The 18,207-nt window shown below is 47.4% G+C and overlaps 1 protein-coding gene across 10 annotated transcripts in view; it reads right to left on the bottom strand.

Moving 5' to 3' along the window:
• The window catches only part of SIK3 (SIK family kinase 3), a 253,200-nt gene that overhangs the window by 25,283 nt on the left and 209,710 nt on the right, over positions 1 to 18,207 (bottom strand). For 5 of the 10 annotated variants that reach the window (XM_023239132.2, XM_045038347.1, XM_023239131.2 and 2 more), the window contains exons 7-15: positions 12,169 to 12,287; positions 11,510 to 11,620; positions 11,126 to 11,269; positions 10,623 to 10,700; positions 10,074 to 10,183; positions 8,603 to 8,756; positions 8,186 to 8,341; positions 4,999 to 5,069; positions 2,586 to 2,729 (exon numbers count right to left, since the gene is read on the bottom strand). In XM_023239132.2, coding sequence (XP_023094900.1) covers positions 2,586 to 2,729; positions 4,999 to 5,069; positions 8,186 to 8,341; positions 8,603 to 8,756; positions 10,074 to 10,183; positions 10,623 to 10,700; positions 11,126 to 11,269; positions 11,510 to 11,620; positions 12,169 to 12,287 — 1,087 coding nt within the window. Of the gene's footprint in view, positions 1 to 2,585; positions 2,730 to 4,998; positions 5,070 to 8,185; positions 8,342 to 8,602; positions 8,757 to 10,073; positions 10,184 to 10,622; positions 10,701 to 11,125; positions 11,270 to 11,509; positions 11,621 to 12,168; positions 12,288 to 14,643; positions 15,480 to 18,207 lie in introns of those variants that run through there. The other 5 variants (XM_023239133.2, XM_023239135.2, XM_023239136.2 and 2 more) reach the window with 5 other exon arrangements.

Below are 18,207 nucleotides of genomic sequence, written 5' to 3' on the forward strand. Positions count from 1 at the left end.
CGCGCAGGACATGAGCACGGACACACAGGTGTAACACAAGACACGTGACTTTGGCAGACACACTCCAGAGGCAGCAATCACGAAAGCCTCTTTCCAGGAACATCTCGGTACTTCCTAGTCTTGTTTCTACTTCGAGGGTCTGGAGTCAAAGCAGGCAAATAATACTGTTTTCTCCTAAAATCAGAGCCTCAGGCTTTCAATATTTTCTGACACTGGACCCGTTTCGGATTCCCTCAGAAAGCTGTGCTCTTCGGGTGGTGAATACGACCTGACTGCACAAAACCCACTCTCTTCTGTCAGAGTGGCAACTCCCAGGCCCAGGTGTTTCATGACTTTTCCAGAAGCTCAGGACCGACCCAGGTCAGTCCGGCACAGAAACTCGAGAGGGACGGTTCCGATGCAGTTGCTCATTTCGGAAGCACTGACGAGACCGATTTGTGTTTTACTTTTATCAGCAATCACGTTCGAGCTCGGGACAGCCTCCTATGAGGCTGATATTCCCACTACACTTTTCAAACAGGAACTTGGTTCCCCACTTCAAAAAAAAAATCCATTCTGTGTTCGTTTTTTAAATTACACTTAAAATAAGTTGTTTTTTTTTTTAATTTTAAATTATACTTTCAGGATTGAAAAGGTTGAGGAGACCCCTCTTCTGTCCCCACACTGGACTTCATGAATTATACCCCGGAAGAACAGATGTCTATGCTGTTTTTAAGCCACTTCCTCCAGAAAACGAGAGGGACTCAATAATCTGTCTCGGCCGCTCAAGTCCAGTGTTTTACGGCTTTGCAAAGTTTCTCTTTTCCTCTGAAGACCGATTTCGGTCTCTGGTGTTGCCATATTTTTATAGTAACCCCCTCCGCACACACCAGTTTGTATCAGTGCCCCACTTCACACAAGGTGCCACTCATCGAACGTTCATTCCAATTCAAACTCCCTTGACCACAGGAAACCCTTGAAACACTCTACCGAGAGCGTCCACACGAAAGCAGACGGCGGACAGATTTTTCAGCGGGCCACGCCCTGACAGGGAGCCGTGACACAAACGGGGCTGCTGCCACCGTGGCCTTCCTCACTAAACAAGCGTAAACAGGCCCGAGACTCCGCGATAAAGGCTGACTGTGGGGCAGGTGCCGACCTTCACGTTTCCCCACGAAGACTATCTCCTGAGGAGCACGTTCAATCAAGTCGGGACACCCGACGGACTTCAGCTCAACTGCAGACCCTGACAGAGGCTAAAAAACTGTCAGGCTGAGGAGGCAGGGACGACAGAAACAAGGAAGAACAAAGAGACAGAGGTTCTGTTAGGTAACAGTGGAGAGCTCAGAGCTGTTGAGAAATCACAGAAAATTTATGGCAGGGGTTGGGGTGGGGTGGGGAGGGGCAGCCCTCCAATAACTACTCCGAGGACCTTTCCGTGCAGTGCCCTCACAGCGCAGGTCCTGAGAGATTCTCCTCGGAACAACACTGTCTCTCCGGCCAGGGACACCGTTTTATTTGAGAGCCGCCATTCCTGCTAGTCCCTACCAGACCATTTTTACGGTTATTCACGGTCGTCTCGAAGAGCTTATCTGCCTTCTCTCAGAGTTGCCAACGCAGCACTGATTATGTCTCAGTCTGCACAGAGTCCACCTGTCCCTGCTGATTGTGTGGACGCCTGACGGGGAACTAGTCACAATAAAAACACTGTCGTCAAGCTCGCCAGTGTGAGCTGGCGACCAGATTTAATAACAACGCATCCACAAACTTCCTTTCCTTGGAACCCGACTGCTTTTCAACTTTCCCAAGTAAGGCTGCTTTCACCGTCCTCCCAACGAGATGGAAATAAAATGAGCTCTAGCAATCGGTGGCGGCTTGGGAAGTGTGGCCCATGAGACGGGGGACAGCTTTGGGGTGGACACAGCTAAGAACTGTAGTCGTCGAGGTGTCTGCAGAAGGTAGTCACCTTCTTAAGCCAGAGGCAGGGGTCACTCCCCTGTGCTCCCAGGGGGCTTACTTGTACTCAGTTTTATGACGTTTCCTTGGCCAGGAAGCTTAAGCTTGTTATTTCTTCAAGAGGATGAATTACAAATGTAACAGAGACCTAGTAAAAGATTTCAGCCTTCAGAATATTATTGCAAGAATGACTTCTTGAGCACAACACTCAAGAGAATGCAGTATCTCTGCTCCACCATTCACAAAGGGATGCTCCTTCCTCCATGTCCAAGCTCACTGTTCAGTGGTGACATGGTAAGAAATGCTCAGGCTTTGGAAGGTGACGGGTTACTAAGGGTCCAGTCTACCGATATGGCTACAAATCCTCCCATTTCCAGCTGGCCTCCTTGCAGGTTTCAAGTTCAATCTCATCTCTGAGTCAACACCTAGAATCACGAGGATCAACTGCAGACCATAAACATGTCTACAAGGGAAAGGGGAAGAAGAATCTCGAACTGCCCTGCGCACTGCTTAGTGAAAGGAGCTGAGAAGATGTGAGCTCAGGATGCTGGTTAAAGCCTCGATGCGGGTCACCGTCACTGGAAGCACAGCAAGGAGGGTGCCTGCCCGATGAGCCTCGAGGAGCTCACGTAGCTCATGTGGCTACTCACCGATGCTGATCAGGTACCAGGTGAGGAGGCCAGACCCGGGAACGGAAAGGCTGCTGTCCTAGCTGCCGCTGTAGGTCCGGTGGGATCTCAGCTGTAGGGTTGGTCATGGCCAGTGTGTGCCTTTTGGACCTATTTGCCAAGTACCTGCAACAGGCAGGAACACATTGCATAGTAAAAAAGACAGACAGGAATGTTCCTCAGCAAGAAGCATCAGAAGTTCATCCGAAGCACTCAGAATGAAATCGTGCCAGAGCTCAGAAAGGGCTCAGCGGCAAACAGATCCCTGGCTGGATGGAAGTGAGACGCGTTCAGCTGGCCAACAAAAGCTGGCTCACCGCTGCAGCGGCTGGATTCGGGACCTGAGAGCAGCCACCGAGAGAAGAGAGAAAACAGATGGGAGCTCACAAAGAAGATCGATTTTCCTTACTGCATGCCATTTGAAAGAAGAATTTGTTTCCCACTTGTTAATTTTATTCCTCTTTGCCCTCCAAATTTCCAAAATCCAAGTCGGAGGAAATGAGCCCTAAGAGTTATTCCTAGAGATGAGCCAAGAGAGATATTCAGAAGGGCTCCATGGAGTCTTTAGATCCCAACGGCCCCTGGGTTTTGAGACTGTCCTCACTTGTAAGTCCTTCCAACTGTGGCTGAGCGCTTTCAAAACCCCCCTTCCCTCCTGCCCCATGACTGTAAGTCAATCATCAGAGAAGAAACACGGACGTCGTCCCGAGGGAACCACATTCTCTAGAGGATGAAGAAATGAAACCACATGAAATGTTCAGAATTGGTTTTAGGGGAAAAAAAGGCAAGGCGAGAAAAACTCAAGTTTCAAAAGCTTAGGAATTGACAAGCTAATGACTTTTATTCTAATGATCTATTGGATGCACTACTTAGTCAATAGCAAACATAAGCTATGGGCCCCCCTTCATCTAGCTGACGGCTTCCTCCTGTCACTGATGCTCTTCCTGGGTGTGCACAGAAGAAGCATTATCCCTCCCCATTACATCAGCACTGATGGGCTGATGTACCCCATCTAAATACCCTTTAAATGTTGGTCTCGAGAAAAAAGAAGGTGGAGCCGGAGGAAGTAAAATCCAAGACAAAGAAGATAAAGTGATACGCAACTATCTAATTAATTACGGTAGAAAGGCAGGAAGTTTCCTAGTTCATTTTTTTTTTTTTTCCCAGGACACCAGCAGGGCCCATCAGCAAACTATAGAAACGACAGCATCAAGAGGGGAAAAAAGAAAAGAAAAAAAAAGGTTACCACAATTTTTCTTCTATTGGCTGACCCGCCTGCCAACACCCTGTTCTCCACTCTTCTTTCCAAATGGGACCAGCTTCTTTTTGAACAGCAGCTCTCACATACAGAGCTGCTGGGGGTAAGAAGAGAGTACTGGCCAGCAACTGTCAGGTTCTTAAAAAGTGGTCTTGCTTCATTCTTAACTACTTTGCCCATTTAAGCTAAAAACAGTTAACGGACGATAGAGTGATTGGTGGTATGTCCACTGGCCCAAGAGAAAAAGCCATCAGCGGTTCCATACCCATTTGATAAAGACACCCAAAGTTTCCCCGAGAGCCCGTGAAAACCATTTTATTTCAACTTCCCTCAAGGGAAAAACATATAATCTTGAAGGACACCTGTGTTTCTGGGAAAATACATGCTGGATTCTGGTCCAAACCGCCCCCACCCCCGCCCCGGCCCTTCCCGGGAAATAAGAAAGACAATTCCCACGGGGGGGTGGGGGGGCATGCACGGGGCTGCAGACCACGGCTAACGGGGGCTGAGGTAAAGTGAACAGTACAGCACGCCTGATGGTCACTGCCACTCTCTGCGAGTTAGGCATCTCTCAACAAGGTTCTGCAAACAATGGATAATCTGCATCTGTCCCTGGCCCGAATCCCATATTCTTTTTTCATTATCTCTTTGTTGGTACAAGGGGATGGAAGAAGCACACGGCAAACAGTACGAGAGGCATTCATTCTCCTGGAAAGGAAGAGTCCATGCCAGAGGTCCATGGCCAGACTAGCTAGGATCACGGTCATCCCAGATCGCCAATTCCTTTTCAGTAAACAGTTCTTGGCAGGTAGGAGCAGGCTTTGCGCCTGGTGAATACTATCGGAGTTGCAAATATGAAGGCAGGGGGCAAGTAAGGAAGGAGGGAGGAGAGAAAAAGTTCTTATGGTTATTGCTGTCACTTAGGGGACTTCCAGTGGTGCTTACAGAAATGACATTTTCTGGGTAGTCTTCTGTTACTTCCATGAGGGGAGGAACATGCCATCTGGCTTGAGCAAAGAGACCACACAAATGTTGAAGCTGCACTGTACCACCTCCTTGGGCAGAGGTGACCTTTCGTTGGTTGCAGGGGGAGCCTGCCCAAGGACGCTCTGCGAGCACCGCCAGATGTCACATTACCTCTGCACAGCTTCCTGGTCTGGCTCCCCATCTGAGCTCTCCTCGTCCACAGGGGTAACCGCCGGCGCTGCCTGGAGAGAGACAGGAAGGAAAAGCTCAAGGTGGCGCTTCTTCCGTCGGAGCTCTTATTCTAGAAACCGGACGTGGGACAGGCCTTTCTGTTCATTTTCTTATTTACGAAACTTTCCCAGGACCCCTGGGTTATACAGGACTTTCACAGGCCCTTCTAAGCGTGCCATTTTTACCTCGCTCGGGTGGTTTTAATTTGGATTTCTTCCTCTGAGTCATCTTCATTCATTCATTTATTCATCCAACAAAGAGCTGAATGCCTACTATGTTCCAGGATAAAATGTGAATTCACAAATACAGTTCTTGCCCTCAGTTTACAGTCCAGGGGAGGACAGAGACAAGTAAACAGATAATTACAGAATAGCATGCCCAAGTCCTCTAACGGCATCTCGGGGGGATGTAACACTGCATCTGAGACCTGAAGGGTGGACAGGAGCTGGCCGCGCATGGAGGAAAAGGGTCACAGCCTTCGGGGTTTCTAGGCTGAGAGAAAAGAGCAGGCCTGCAGGTGTCTGAGGACCTGAAAATAAGGTAGAAGCTTGTTTACCTGGAATGTCTAGGCACTGACCTGTTGTTTCATATTAATGTTATCACCAGTGTTCAGATGTCTCTAGTGCCAGAAAAGCGTGATGGTTTTTTAACAGCACATTTTAGTACACATATAATTGTGCGGTTGCGATTCAATGCTTGAAAATAGCTGTCACCCACCCAAACACACACGTGCATTGAGAACCACCACGATGCACGCATTATTGTGACGTCCTCAACTACGTGAGGATGAGAGTGCTGAACATCCTTCATAGCTCCTCACGGCCTGGTGGCTCTCATAATCACCATACTTCAGGCACTAGAGCAAAATGTCATACTTCCATTATCACAAAAGAGCTTTTTTTTTTTTTTTTTTCTTAATGGACGATCACAATAAAACAAAACAAAAACTTTGGGAGTAATTCCAACGTTTAAATGCTGCTAGGGTGTTCAGATCCCTTACTATAGTTCCTTGAGGCTGGAGTGAACAGGGTTAGGCAGGAAGTGGCCATGGATGAGGCAGGAGAGGGATACGGTGGCCAGTTATAAATGGCCTGGAATACCACATTAAGAAGTATATTTTGAGGAGCGGCAGCGGTGAATCACTAAAGGATTTCAGGCAGGGACATGATGTTAATAAAATTTGTACTCTAGAAAGCTAGCTTGCTCGAGTTGCATTGTGAGAAGGGCTGGTGTTGGGGATTAGGGGACAAGACCGGAGGCAAGGAAGCTAGTTAGGAGGCCACTGTGTCAATCTCGGCAAAGGATGACAGCGACTTCCGGAAGGAGCGGTGGAGGACAGAAGTAAGGCACTGGATAATTGACTTGATACAGGGATGAGGGAGAGGGAAGAGTTAAGACAGATCCCACATTTCTAGCTTGTGTAACCAGGAGAACAACAGTGCCAGTCACTGTTACCCAGGAGGAGAAACAGGTTACACGCAGTCATTTGAGGACATGTCGAATTAAAATTGTGAGGACTTCTGGGATAACCAACTAAATCTCTGCCGGAGGCAGTCAGCTGTGCGAAGTGGACAATGCAGAAGAGAAGAGGGTTCTGAGCTGAAGAATCACTCGGTAACAGATTATGCGAGTGGACAAGATCATCCAGAGAGAGTGTGTAAAATGAGATGGAAAGAGGGCCTAAGATAAAATGTGGGTTTCACGGACTTTAAGGAACAAGCAGAAAAAGGAACCGGAAAAGGAGAGGCAGGAGGAAAATGAGAATGAAGTATCACAGAAGCCAAAAGGAGACAGTATTTTAAAGAGAAAAAAATGGTCAGCAGTGACTAATACGGTTGGAAGATCCAAAAAGATAAAGATTAAAAATTCCCACCAGATCTATCAACAAAAGTTTGTTAGTGACCTTGACAAAAAGTTACAGTGGACAGAGTATGTCACTCTACCTCCCACAGAGCTGTTCCCGGTCCTTCATAACCTACATTGTTCTTGTCCTTCCCTGAATGCCTCTGCCACCGCCTAGTCCACGACACTCACTCTGGCACTTAATCACACGTGGCTTTTTACTATTATTCCGACACTTCACATATGTTGATCCTTCCTTTTCCCGATAGCCCTGTTACTGGAAGTGTGGCCCACGGACCCGTGTGGGTCCACAAAGTGTTTTGTTACCAATCCATGGTAAAGTTAGTACAGAAATAAAGAGTAAGCTTTTAGAAACCTTTATAGCAATTTAACAGAGCAATTCTGTCTGTTGACAATCTAGCCTTGTATGTTGTATGTTTTGAAATTGTTATTTCGCTAATTATTCACTTCTTTGTATTTTACAAAGGTATTAATCCCACGATGGATTGAAGGGGGAAAAAGGTCCTCAGCAAGAGGTATGTTGAGAAGCAGAGCCCTAAAAACCTAGTAAGGGCTATGGATGTAATTAGCACCCAATCATGGGGTGCTGTAGGACTGAACGAATGAATGAAAGAATGAATTTACCGACAGGAAAATAACCAGAACCCAGGGAAGGAAAAGAATCTTTGAAGGTTACCATTATGTGTGCGTGCGTGTATCTCTATATATACATAAAAAATAAAAAAGATGGGGCTGAGAGATACCAACTGACTAGGTTAGAGTTTATGGAAGCCAAATAATTGACTAATCCAGGTCGTACCGAAAATGTGAAGTAGTGTTAATCAAGGAGAGAGGGCTGGTGACAAGATAACCTTGCAAGCCAGTGTAAAGGGCAGTGCATTCTAGAGAAAACTGTTAGGCGCCGCCCTCTGGCAGGGAGGAGTTACGGGGTGAGGGCTGTGTAAGTCAGGCCACTGCGACTCACTGTGGCCTGCAAGGCTGTGGCAGCACTCGAGGTGGGTGGGTGGGGGGGGCCTGTAAGTGGCCCACTGAGGAAACAGGCTTCAGCGTAGTAACTGTTTGGTTAAGTAAAGGAGTTCGCCACACGTTAAGTCTGGAAAACCCTACAAGCCTGAAGAAAATGGGAATACACTGAGCATCAGATGTTAGAGGAAGAGGACATTCCAATATTTAGGTTGGTGACCTTGGGTTCCCAGCCGTAGGCCCGCAACTTCTTTATCAAAAGTCTCTGAGAAAGTCGGTCGGGCCCTGTGCCGCTACTCACTGGTGTCATGGTGACAAGCGGGGAGGGTCCCCGTGGGCGCTTCAGCAGCTGCTGGGCATGTAGTTGGATGTTGGCTCCTCCATCCGATGCCCTCCGGCCGAGGGGGCCCATTCCATTCAGCAGCTGTAGGGTGGGAGGCTGTAAGAGGGACTGCTCCTGTCGCAAGTACAAGTGGGCAGGACAGAGCGGTAAGAGGGGAAAGGGGGAAGGAGAAAAGACCAGTGCTCTGGCCCATGAAATGAGGGGATCCTTCAAGTATGTACAGACTGATCCTCCCTGTCACCCAAGCTGCTGTGCAAGGGAAATCAGCCTCGCTATAAGGACACCCTTAAATCCTGGGCGAGGTCCCTCAAAGGCTCTCAGAGGAAGCTCAAATGTGTTTCTCCACGGGGCAAGTCCTCTCCCACATCCAGGTACCTTGTACTCAAGCTGTCCAGTTGGTTGCAAGTTTTGCATGGGCAGCAGGTTGTGCATGAAGTTCATGTTAGTGGCCACCTGCAGGAATGGGGCCTGAGGGTTGACTCCAGGAAAACCAGGCAGGAGCTTCTGCAGGTCTTCCATAACTTCCGTGCTGGAAGGAAACAGGATGACAGAGGAGGTGGGTTAATGCTCTTACTCGGATCCCCAAACTGATGACACTACTAAGTTCAGCACAACATATTTTACTTCTCTCCTTTCCTTCTCAATTTGTACTTCTAAGGCCCCAAAGCAAGGAGAAGCCTAGTGTATGGAATCTGGCTCTCTGCCATTCTACTGTTTGGGACTGGGGCTTGCTATTCTTCATTGACCTCTCATGTACAACCAACAGCTTTGAGCCAAGAGGAAATAGTGGCACCGGTCCAGTTCGGGTTTTCAAAGCCTGGAGGTGAACAGCAAGTTTCTGGAGGACACAGACCATCCACTGAAACAATGGCTTCCCGAAGTAGCAGCTGATTCACCAGGGAAAGAATGTAATTACTCCTGTCAGTGCCTGATGGGACAGATAAGTAGTGGATGTGCAGGGCTCTCATGCTCCAACAGTGAGGTTTACAGCATGCTTTCAAATAAGAGATCTTTCCACTGACAGAGTGACACAGGACTCCACCCCTCTGCAGCTGACAGTCTTCGTAGCCAGAATGTTCCCCTGTTGCCTGTTTGATCACAGGCCGAGAATGAGAAACGTAAAGCAAGCAATCAGCAGGCCTCGGGAGGCTTTTTTGGAAATCGCTCAGAGGAAAAAGGAATTCATAAGAACACTAGCTTTGCCCCTAATTGAACTCTCAAGAGAACTCTTGCTCTAACCTCCTCTTCCCAACAGAGTAGAGGAAATATCCAGAAAAGAGGTAAGGCTATTTTTAATGTTGAAAGTCTTCAAATGCAGAACAAACACAGACAGAGCCAGCCTTCGGTACATTTCCCCTTGTGAGGGCATCATGCTAAAGGACTGTTCGGGGAAAATGTTTTGGGAAACTGGTACTTATTTGGTACGGTTTTGGATTCTTGTTCACTTAGTTTAATTCTTAACTTACATAAATTACGCCGTATCGTTAGTCATCCCTTCCTAGTTGAGTTTTACATTAGAACATGTAGTAAACAACATCTCTGAAAGACGTCAAACTCAGATGAATTTTAAGGGGTACTTTTATCTGACTTAGAGCCAAGTCAATGTGATGACTGTGATGACTCACAGCCCATCTGTGAGCCAAGATGCTACCACGCTCTTCACCAAAGTATTGTGATCAACTGACGTGATGGCGGCCATCGGCCTACCACGGATCTACCAGGGACACTGAACTGGGTACACACATGTCTTGGCCACTGGATTCGATCTCACCTGGGAAACACAATGAAGCAGGAAAAAGGAACCATGATAGGAACTCAGAGTCAGGGCTGTTGGCCAAATACTCACCGTGGGTCAGCCACACCCACTGTGTGCCTCCTCATTGACAAATAGCGGACCAACGCTTCAGGGGAGGGCTCTTCACCCTCATCACTGTCCAAGTTCAATGTCCCATCCGGCTGTGGTGGAAAGAAATACAATCAAATCAGAAATCAAAAGTCAAAACAAATAATTAATTAAAAAAAATTTTTAAGCTTATTTATTTATTTTGAGGGAGGGAGGGACAGAGAGAGAGAGAGAGAGAGAGAGAGAGAGAGAGAGCGAGAGCATGCAGGGAGGGGCAAAGAAAGGGAGAGAGAGAATCCCAAGTAGGTTCTGCGCTGTCAGTGTGGAGCCCGATGTGGGGCTGTGAGATTGTGACCTGAGCCAAAACCAAGAGTCAGATGCTTAACCAACTGAGCCACCCAAGCGCACCGCAACCCCCCCAAATTTTTTTAATTAAAAAAAAAAAGACAGAAAAGAAATGAAAGGTAATTCTAAATAAGAAGCCAGGAAAAGCAGCAAAAATATGGGGAAGAAAACGGTTTGGGCTGACACCCATCAGAGGTCACTACTCGCCTCCACAATCTGGTTCTCGGGGTTGATTAGCTGCACCTGGGGAACGCTGATGTTCATGGTGGCACCGGCCTGCTCCGCCTGGAAAGTGGCACATATGTACATACCCTTACCTCAAGTGCTAGAGGGAAACAACAATGGTCTTTCAAAGGATTCTTGATTGCTAAAGTCTATGTTTCTACCTCTGAGTCTTTGGCTCTTCTGCCCTTAGGAGCTACAACAAGGAAGCATTCTTTAGAGAAAATAGTCTCTCTCAATGATTGACTGTTTCTTAAAAAAAAAAAAAAAAGTAACTCTTGTTGTCCATCCTGAGTACTGGAATATCTTTCCATCCTCTCTGTCAAAGAAAGGTTCTGACCTCCGCTTGACAAGGAAGAGATGACAGATGGGAGGGGGTGGAGGTAAGGAAGAACAGGTAACTCTCTTAGACTTAGTGAGCAGTGGGTACCCATCCCTCCTCCCCTGTGTTACTTGTCCTGAATCAGGTCACTGGAGTTATTGCCCACCTGGACATTGACTGGTGCTTGAAAGGCCATGGCACGGGGCAAGCTAGGAGGCGCTCCGACACGCAGGGTTTTGTGTCTCTTATGTCGATCACATAGCAGGCTGTAGATTGCACTATAGTGATCGTAGGCATCCGATCTTAATGACTAACAAGAGAGAAGGGAAAAGAGTAGAAAACCCTGGTGAAATGGCATGTCAGTAACCAAAACCCTTTCAATGGTACAGGAGAAGACCAAGCATCTCCTGGTCAAGGCTCACTGAGGGGCAGAGGAAGAACAGGAAGAAAACAAACAGACTAAAGTTCCCAGGAAGGAGAAAACGTGGAAAGGGCAGGACAGAGGGAAAGCGGCTACACTTTACTTTGTTCTCCACTCCTTTAGAGATACCTGTAGTGTCCGCTCTTTGTCCAGTCCCATGTCCTCCATGGCCAAGAGGACTTCCTCATTCAGGGGATCAATCTGTCTCTCTTCCTTTAATTGCTGGCATTCAGCTATTAACTGTAACATTAAAAAAAGGCAAGCTATCAAAGCCCCAACTCACCATGTCAAGATGGCATACCGTATATAATAAACAGGCTGTTCCATGCCCCCTAGCTTGGGATATTTTTGGCCTCAGACAACCCTGAGCAAGCAAGTCCTAGATACTCAGCTGTAGCCAGACAGGATCTCCATCTTCCTGAGGTCCTTTGGGATGGCCATAACGGTTTAAATAAAGGTATGCTACAGAAGCCACCGAACCGAACACACAGACAAGAGGAAGGAGATACCCCATGGTAGATGAGCAGCCAGAAATGTGGGCTGTTTCGACAGCCAAGGAGGGACTATGATTTGGGGGCAAGCAGGAGGGACTGGTATCACTCTTCTCCAACAACCCAGCTGGTTAAAAATTCCCTCCTCCTGGCATGCATCCCTTGCTGCTTGAGTAACACACAATAGTCTGTTCCCAGCACCCATCTTTTTGGGTCCTGGCCTGATTACGATCTCGGGCAAAAGGGACGGCTGGAGCTCTAAGAGGAGCTTCCTGAGGCAAGCAGCACCCAGCTCACCCTGTCAAAGTTGGGATCGGCGTCCCCTAGCTTCATCCACTTGTGCTTGCAGATCTGCTCCATCGAGAGGCGTTTACTGGGGTCTAACACCAGCATGTGGCGGATCAGGTGCTCACACTCTGCAACAGACAAGAGCCTCAGTCTCTCGTTCAGTCCCTCGTTCAGTCCCAACAAGGGAGGTACCCATGCAGCCGAGGAGCTCGAGGCAAGGCAAGCAGATGGATTTTCCAGCTCCTTGCTTCCAATTTGTCTCTCTTGCTCCTTACCTCACCACTTACTCCACAAGGGACTGGGCAAAGGCAGGAAGAGGCGGAGGACAGAGGCAGTGGGGTTAACACCTTGGTTAAAAGTCTGACCAGACAGTCTAGGGATAATCCACGAGTTTCATTTGTTTATATGATGTACAGCCCCACTTCACACAATTAATGAATAACGGAGTGTCCTCTAAAGAGATACAGTATCTTACAAAGTTCTCAAAACATTTAGTTCTACCTTCCTATATATATTACTACGTGCATACTAATGCTTCTGGCGTGGAGTCCAGAGCGCTCTTCCAACCTCAAAATCTAAATTTCCGGTGGTCCAAGGTGTCGGAGGAGAGGCACAGGACGCTCCCTACCCCACACAGGGACTCTGTTGCTTGCCTTACTTATCATCTTCTCAATGTTTACTTAAACACTCACAAGGGCACACAACTGGGCTCGGAACTACGGAGATTCAGGTGAGTATTTTCTTGGATGGCTCATACTACATATTATGTTACAGAAAGTGCAACGGACTCACAATCAAGGAACCTATATTCTGATTTCAAAACCACCCTCTCAGTTTTGTCATGTGCAAGCTGGGGGTATTGAGGATGACGCGGGGGTAGTGCTTGTGTCGAAGACGGCGGCGATGATAAGAAGAGCGGTACTAACACACGGTCTCTGGAGCCCGGAACAACTCCTCTCCTCTCACCTCATCCCCACAGCAGTCCTAAGCAGGAAGGCACTATCGTCACTGCCGTTATAGAGATGGTAAAACACAGGCACGGAGAAGTCAAGACGCGTGGCCAAGATCACACAGTGAGTCAGATCCCAAAGCTGACAGTCCGATGCTTCGGCTGGCGCCCTTTAACCACGTGCCATGCTGCCTCTGGACTGCGCATGGCTGTGGACGGGACCCAAGCTCCTGAGCCATTCATTTAACATCCTCGTCCAGGCTACCATCATCTCTTGCTTAGACTCCTGCAAAAGTCTCCTAGCTGGTCTTTCCACTTCCACCCTTGCTCCCTGACAATTTGGTCTCCAGGGAGAAAAAAAGGGCCTGTGTCTAAGACGTAAATCTGAGCTAGCACGACCTCGCCTACAACTTTCCAGTCTCTTCCCACAACCAGAGAATGAAGTCCAAAGTCCTGGACCCAGAGGCCACCATCCCTGCCCCTGGCCTCACATTCTGCCACACTCCCTCTGCTCACGGAGCTCCAGCGGCACCGGCAATCTCTCTGGGCCGTGCCTGTGCTCAGCACACTCCCCACGGTAGCCTTTGCACTTGCTGCTTCCTTGGACCTTCACACCGCTGGCTCCTTGCCACTCAGGAGAGAACTTAAATGCCACTTGCTCAGAGAGTTCTTCCCTGGCCACCAACTCAGTCTAAAGTGGGCCTCCGGTCACTCTAGTCCACCACACTAATTCCCTCCACACAAATGACTTCTTCTGAAACCACCTTATTTACTTCTTTGTTGTCCAGCTACCCCGACCACAGTGTGAGGCCCAGGTCTTTCCTAGCGATGTTTCCAGTATCAAACCCCCAATAGCAGAGACGGTTTTTATACCTAAAAGGAGCTGAATCAATAGCTATGGAGTATATGAATATTTATGGAAATCCTAATCAAACAAGATTATGTTTGTGAAAATGCTTTTTAAAACTATAGTTCTGGGGAGGGGGGTGAGGAGGTGGATGAGATAGAGGAAGGGGGATAAAAGGCACAAATTTCCCGTTATAAAATAAGTAGGAAGCAAAGAAGCAATATGCAGCATTGGGAGTATAGGTAATGATAGTGTTACAACTTTAGGGGCACCTGGCTGGCTCAGTCAGAAGAGCGAGCGACTCTTAATCTTGGGGTTGGGAGTTCGAGCCCCACGCTGGGTGTGAAGATTACTTAAACAAACAAAAACTTCAAAAACATAGCATAGCAACTTCACAGGGTCACAGATGGCAGGCAGCTAGATTTCTTGTGGTCACTGGTAATGCACACAAATGCTGAATCACTATGTTGTACTCCTGAAACTACTACAGTATTATATGTTAGTGACACTTCAATTACAAAAAAGATACTTAAAAAAAAAAAAACACCTGTGAAATTCCCTGTAAGATATAGGTCTCAAAACTGTCTGTTTCCATTTCATTACAGCGGTCCCGAAGATAAAACTGGCCGGTGGTAAGAGCAAGGACAAATCGGTGCTGATTTTAAAAGACTTTCTGTATACAAGTCACTGTGCTTACCAACTTTATTTCATTGAATCTTCACAACAGTCCTAAATTAGCTTCTATTATTAGCCCCCTTTATAAAAGAGGAAACACGGGAACGTGCTCAACACTGCAGAGTAACGGCGGGGCTGGGACTAAACAGATATGCTCTCGACCACCCTTCATGTGGATATTAATTCTGTTTGATCTATTTTTCCGGAGTGAATTCAACTCTGCAGCCCCACAGTTTCTGCACCATTTGGCAAACACTGTTCTAAATCTTGAAAGGAATACAGAGAATAATTAAGACAATTTATTCAATTTTAAATTTACTCTAACTTTGAAAGAAAATACAAAAAGGAAAGTCCCTATATCAAAATGATTTTAGAGCAGGCACCAACTTGTTCTTGCCTTATAATTAAAAATATAGTCAAATGCAGCGTAGACCCTAAAACCTGTAGGTTTAGGAAAGAACCTAGGAAATAGAGTACACGTCATCCACATTACACTTGTATTAAAATTATGTTTCCAGGGGAGCCAGGCTATACCCCACAAGTGCAGCAATGGTACAGATTATAAATATCTTTGACACACACCTTTATGATCTGCTATCACCTGGGAGGGAAAACATGTTCTTAATTTAAAAAGTTACTACAAGTAAAGACCCCCAGGTAGTGGGGAGGCCTGTGCCGGATTCGAAAGCGGTGAAGTTATGGTTAGGGCCTCTAGATGGCACTCTTCTGTCTTCTTTCAGTTTCCACACAGTGTGTGGTGCATGAAAGGTGAGTCCTCTACCAGATGACCGAGTCAGAAAGACGTTCAGTTACAGGCTTGCTTTAAGACAGCATTTCCAAGGTAGTTTCCTTAAAAACAAAAGAAATCAACACCAATATAATCAGCCTTGCTTTGAAGATGTAGCTAGCTCAATTCGGGATCCTGAAATCTGTATTCAGCCATCCTTCATCACTATTTGATTTCAGATGCCTTGGAAATTCCCCAGAAAAATGTGAACAAGAATTTATACACACAAAAATTGCATGTAATTTCGGTCTGTTCAAGGAGCCCCCAAATCATGCCACGGGTTTCTCTGAAGTCTACGGGTCCCAGGTTAAGGCTTCTTGGTGACAGTGAAAATACCTAAGAGACCAGAGTTTTTATCACGTGTGCCCTCCAGAATATCCAGCGTGCAAAGGAACAGAAATCTCACTTTCCATGTGTTGCACAGATGGTAAAACACGACAAAATGCAGAAAGCCAGATATTATCATCAACTCCTACTTCCTACACAGCTCGTGAAATTCAATTCAAGCTAGATTTGAACACACCATTCTACAGAAAATATGGACAGAGGGTGAAGACAAAGGCAATCCATGCCCCAAACCTACTTCCACAATAAACCACGGGACAGTCGATTCAAATGAGTGGAAAGAAGACAGGGCCTCAGATCAAAGGGCACACACGTCAACTTTTCCAGCTGCCAAAGTGCTCTAGTTTAATGTCAAAAACGGCCCCATCCCTGGATCCCTCCCGTGGACAGGCAAGGAGACCCAAGCGCTTCTTAGTGCTGGTGTGCGCCAGCCCCGTGAGGGGTCCCTGCAGCCGCCGCCTCAATCCGCCCCATGCAGGACTCCGACTCCGACCCCGACCCCCCCCCCCCCGCCCCCCGACACCGGCAGTGTGAATGGCCCTGGGCCCTGAAACTCGATCTGCCCACAGAATGCTAACAGGGATGCTCCGCTCAGGCCCTACCCTGCGGCGCTGACGGGTGTTTGGATGACTCTCTGGAGAGAGAGCTGCTGGATGGGCTGGGTCCTCAAATGGGAATTACTGGAGACTGCCAGCGCAACTCCATCTGAGAGGACCGGGTCTCGAACACCTTCCTTCTTCTTGAAACTTGATAATAAACAGTTTTCTCTAAGGGGTTGGAAGTATTTGGCCTGGGGTGTGGAGGGGTGGGGGCGCTAAAGTAAAGGATGGGGAAGGGGAATTAAAAACCAAGGTCAAATTCACCAAAGAGAGTTAAAGGAAGTTTCGAGGCCAGGAGAAGAAATGAAAACTCAATTTCTGGACTCAAAGTCTGAGAACATGGCCCCTGAAGACAGGTGAAAGGCTACGGGGTTGATCTATCCTGGAGAAGAGAAGGTGTATGTGCAGCAGCCAGGGGTGTACAGGGTGTCCTTCAAGTATGGGAAGGGCTTTTATAAAGAAAACAAAGAGGATTGATACCATGCTGCTCCAGGGGCCTGGATCGAGATAATCAGGAAGTAGCAAGTTCACTTTGGGACACATCTTTCTAATTGTGAGACTTGATCCAAACTCCTGGGCCAGGGTCTTAGGGATCTGAGGAGGAGGCCTCTCAGGGGAGCGAGAAGGGCCGTCAGGTGAGCAGGGCCACACGTGCAGTACAACTGATGTTATATCCGCCGGTCAGGTTAGTGTTCTGAGTAGGAGTTCGCTTGCAAAGTTAAGTCCAGAAGCAACCAGGTAGGATAAACTCCTCAGTCCCCCTCCAGGCCCGAAAACCATGTAACTGTGAAAAGGGAATGATCCGCGTCCTGTGAAATAGCATCATTATCACCAGACACGTTTAATCAGAGGCCGGCACCTGAGATGTCATCAGAAGGGCTCCCAGCATGATGCGAGGACAGAGCCAGGGTCTGCCTGAGCTGTGCAGCCACAGCGCCTACCACACCCGACACGGAACACGCCCCCCAGAATGCCGACACGATACTGGACTACGAGACGCTAGACGAGCCGGCCACCGCTCCTTCAAACAACCTTCCTCATCGGATTCTGAGAAACCGCAACAGAACGGGCCTTCTCCACGCTTCACACCACAAAGAGCAGACAACTGTCATTTTGTAGCAGACTGAGATGTGGCAGTGTTTGGGGGCAAAAGCCTAGGTCAGACGGTTTCCAGGGCTTTCCCCTGCAGCTTTAGGGTCCTTTGTCTCACACAAAGTTGAGTTACGGGGTCCCTAACTCACTGATGTTCTCTGAGAATATAACCTGTGAATCAGACGGGCGCTCGAGTAGACATCTGCGTGCAGGCGGGGCCTCAGCATCAGGTTCTGTTACAATGAAATAAAACAACACCTAGCAGCTAAGTCTTCTCCATAAACCCCGTGGATGTGCCCGCAAGAATTAACACCGTATCTTTTGCACGTTAACAGGGTGAGGGTGAGAGAAAAGAGTCAAAACCACCATAGGGAGAGACAGAATGCAAGATTAATAGACCAATTCCTTCAAAAATACTATTTAATAATAATTACTAACATTTACTGAGCACTTAGAGGCTAGGCAGAGTAAGAAACACTTGAAGTTAATTAAGCATTTAATTCACAAACGCCTATTACCATCATACCCATTTACAGATAAAGAAATTAAAAATCACAGAAGAAACTTGACCTGAATATAACAGGCAACGCCAGGATACAAATTCTGGTCAGTCTTACTCCAAGGCCAGAGTTTGTAACCCATATAGCACCTAAAATAAATTGATGCTTGATGTTCTACTTAGTAGCTAGCATATCCTTAAAAAAAGCAAAGCAAATCAATTTTCCTTTTCTGATAATCAAATGCCATGTAATCA

This window comes from Felis catus, chromosome D1 (genome assembly GCF_018350175.1).
Source record: "Felis catus isolate Fca126 chromosome D1, F.catus_Fca126_mat1.0, whole genome shotgun sequence".
Classification (NCBI taxonomy): Eukaryota; Metazoa; Chordata; class Mammalia; order Carnivora; family Felidae; genus Felis; species Felis catus.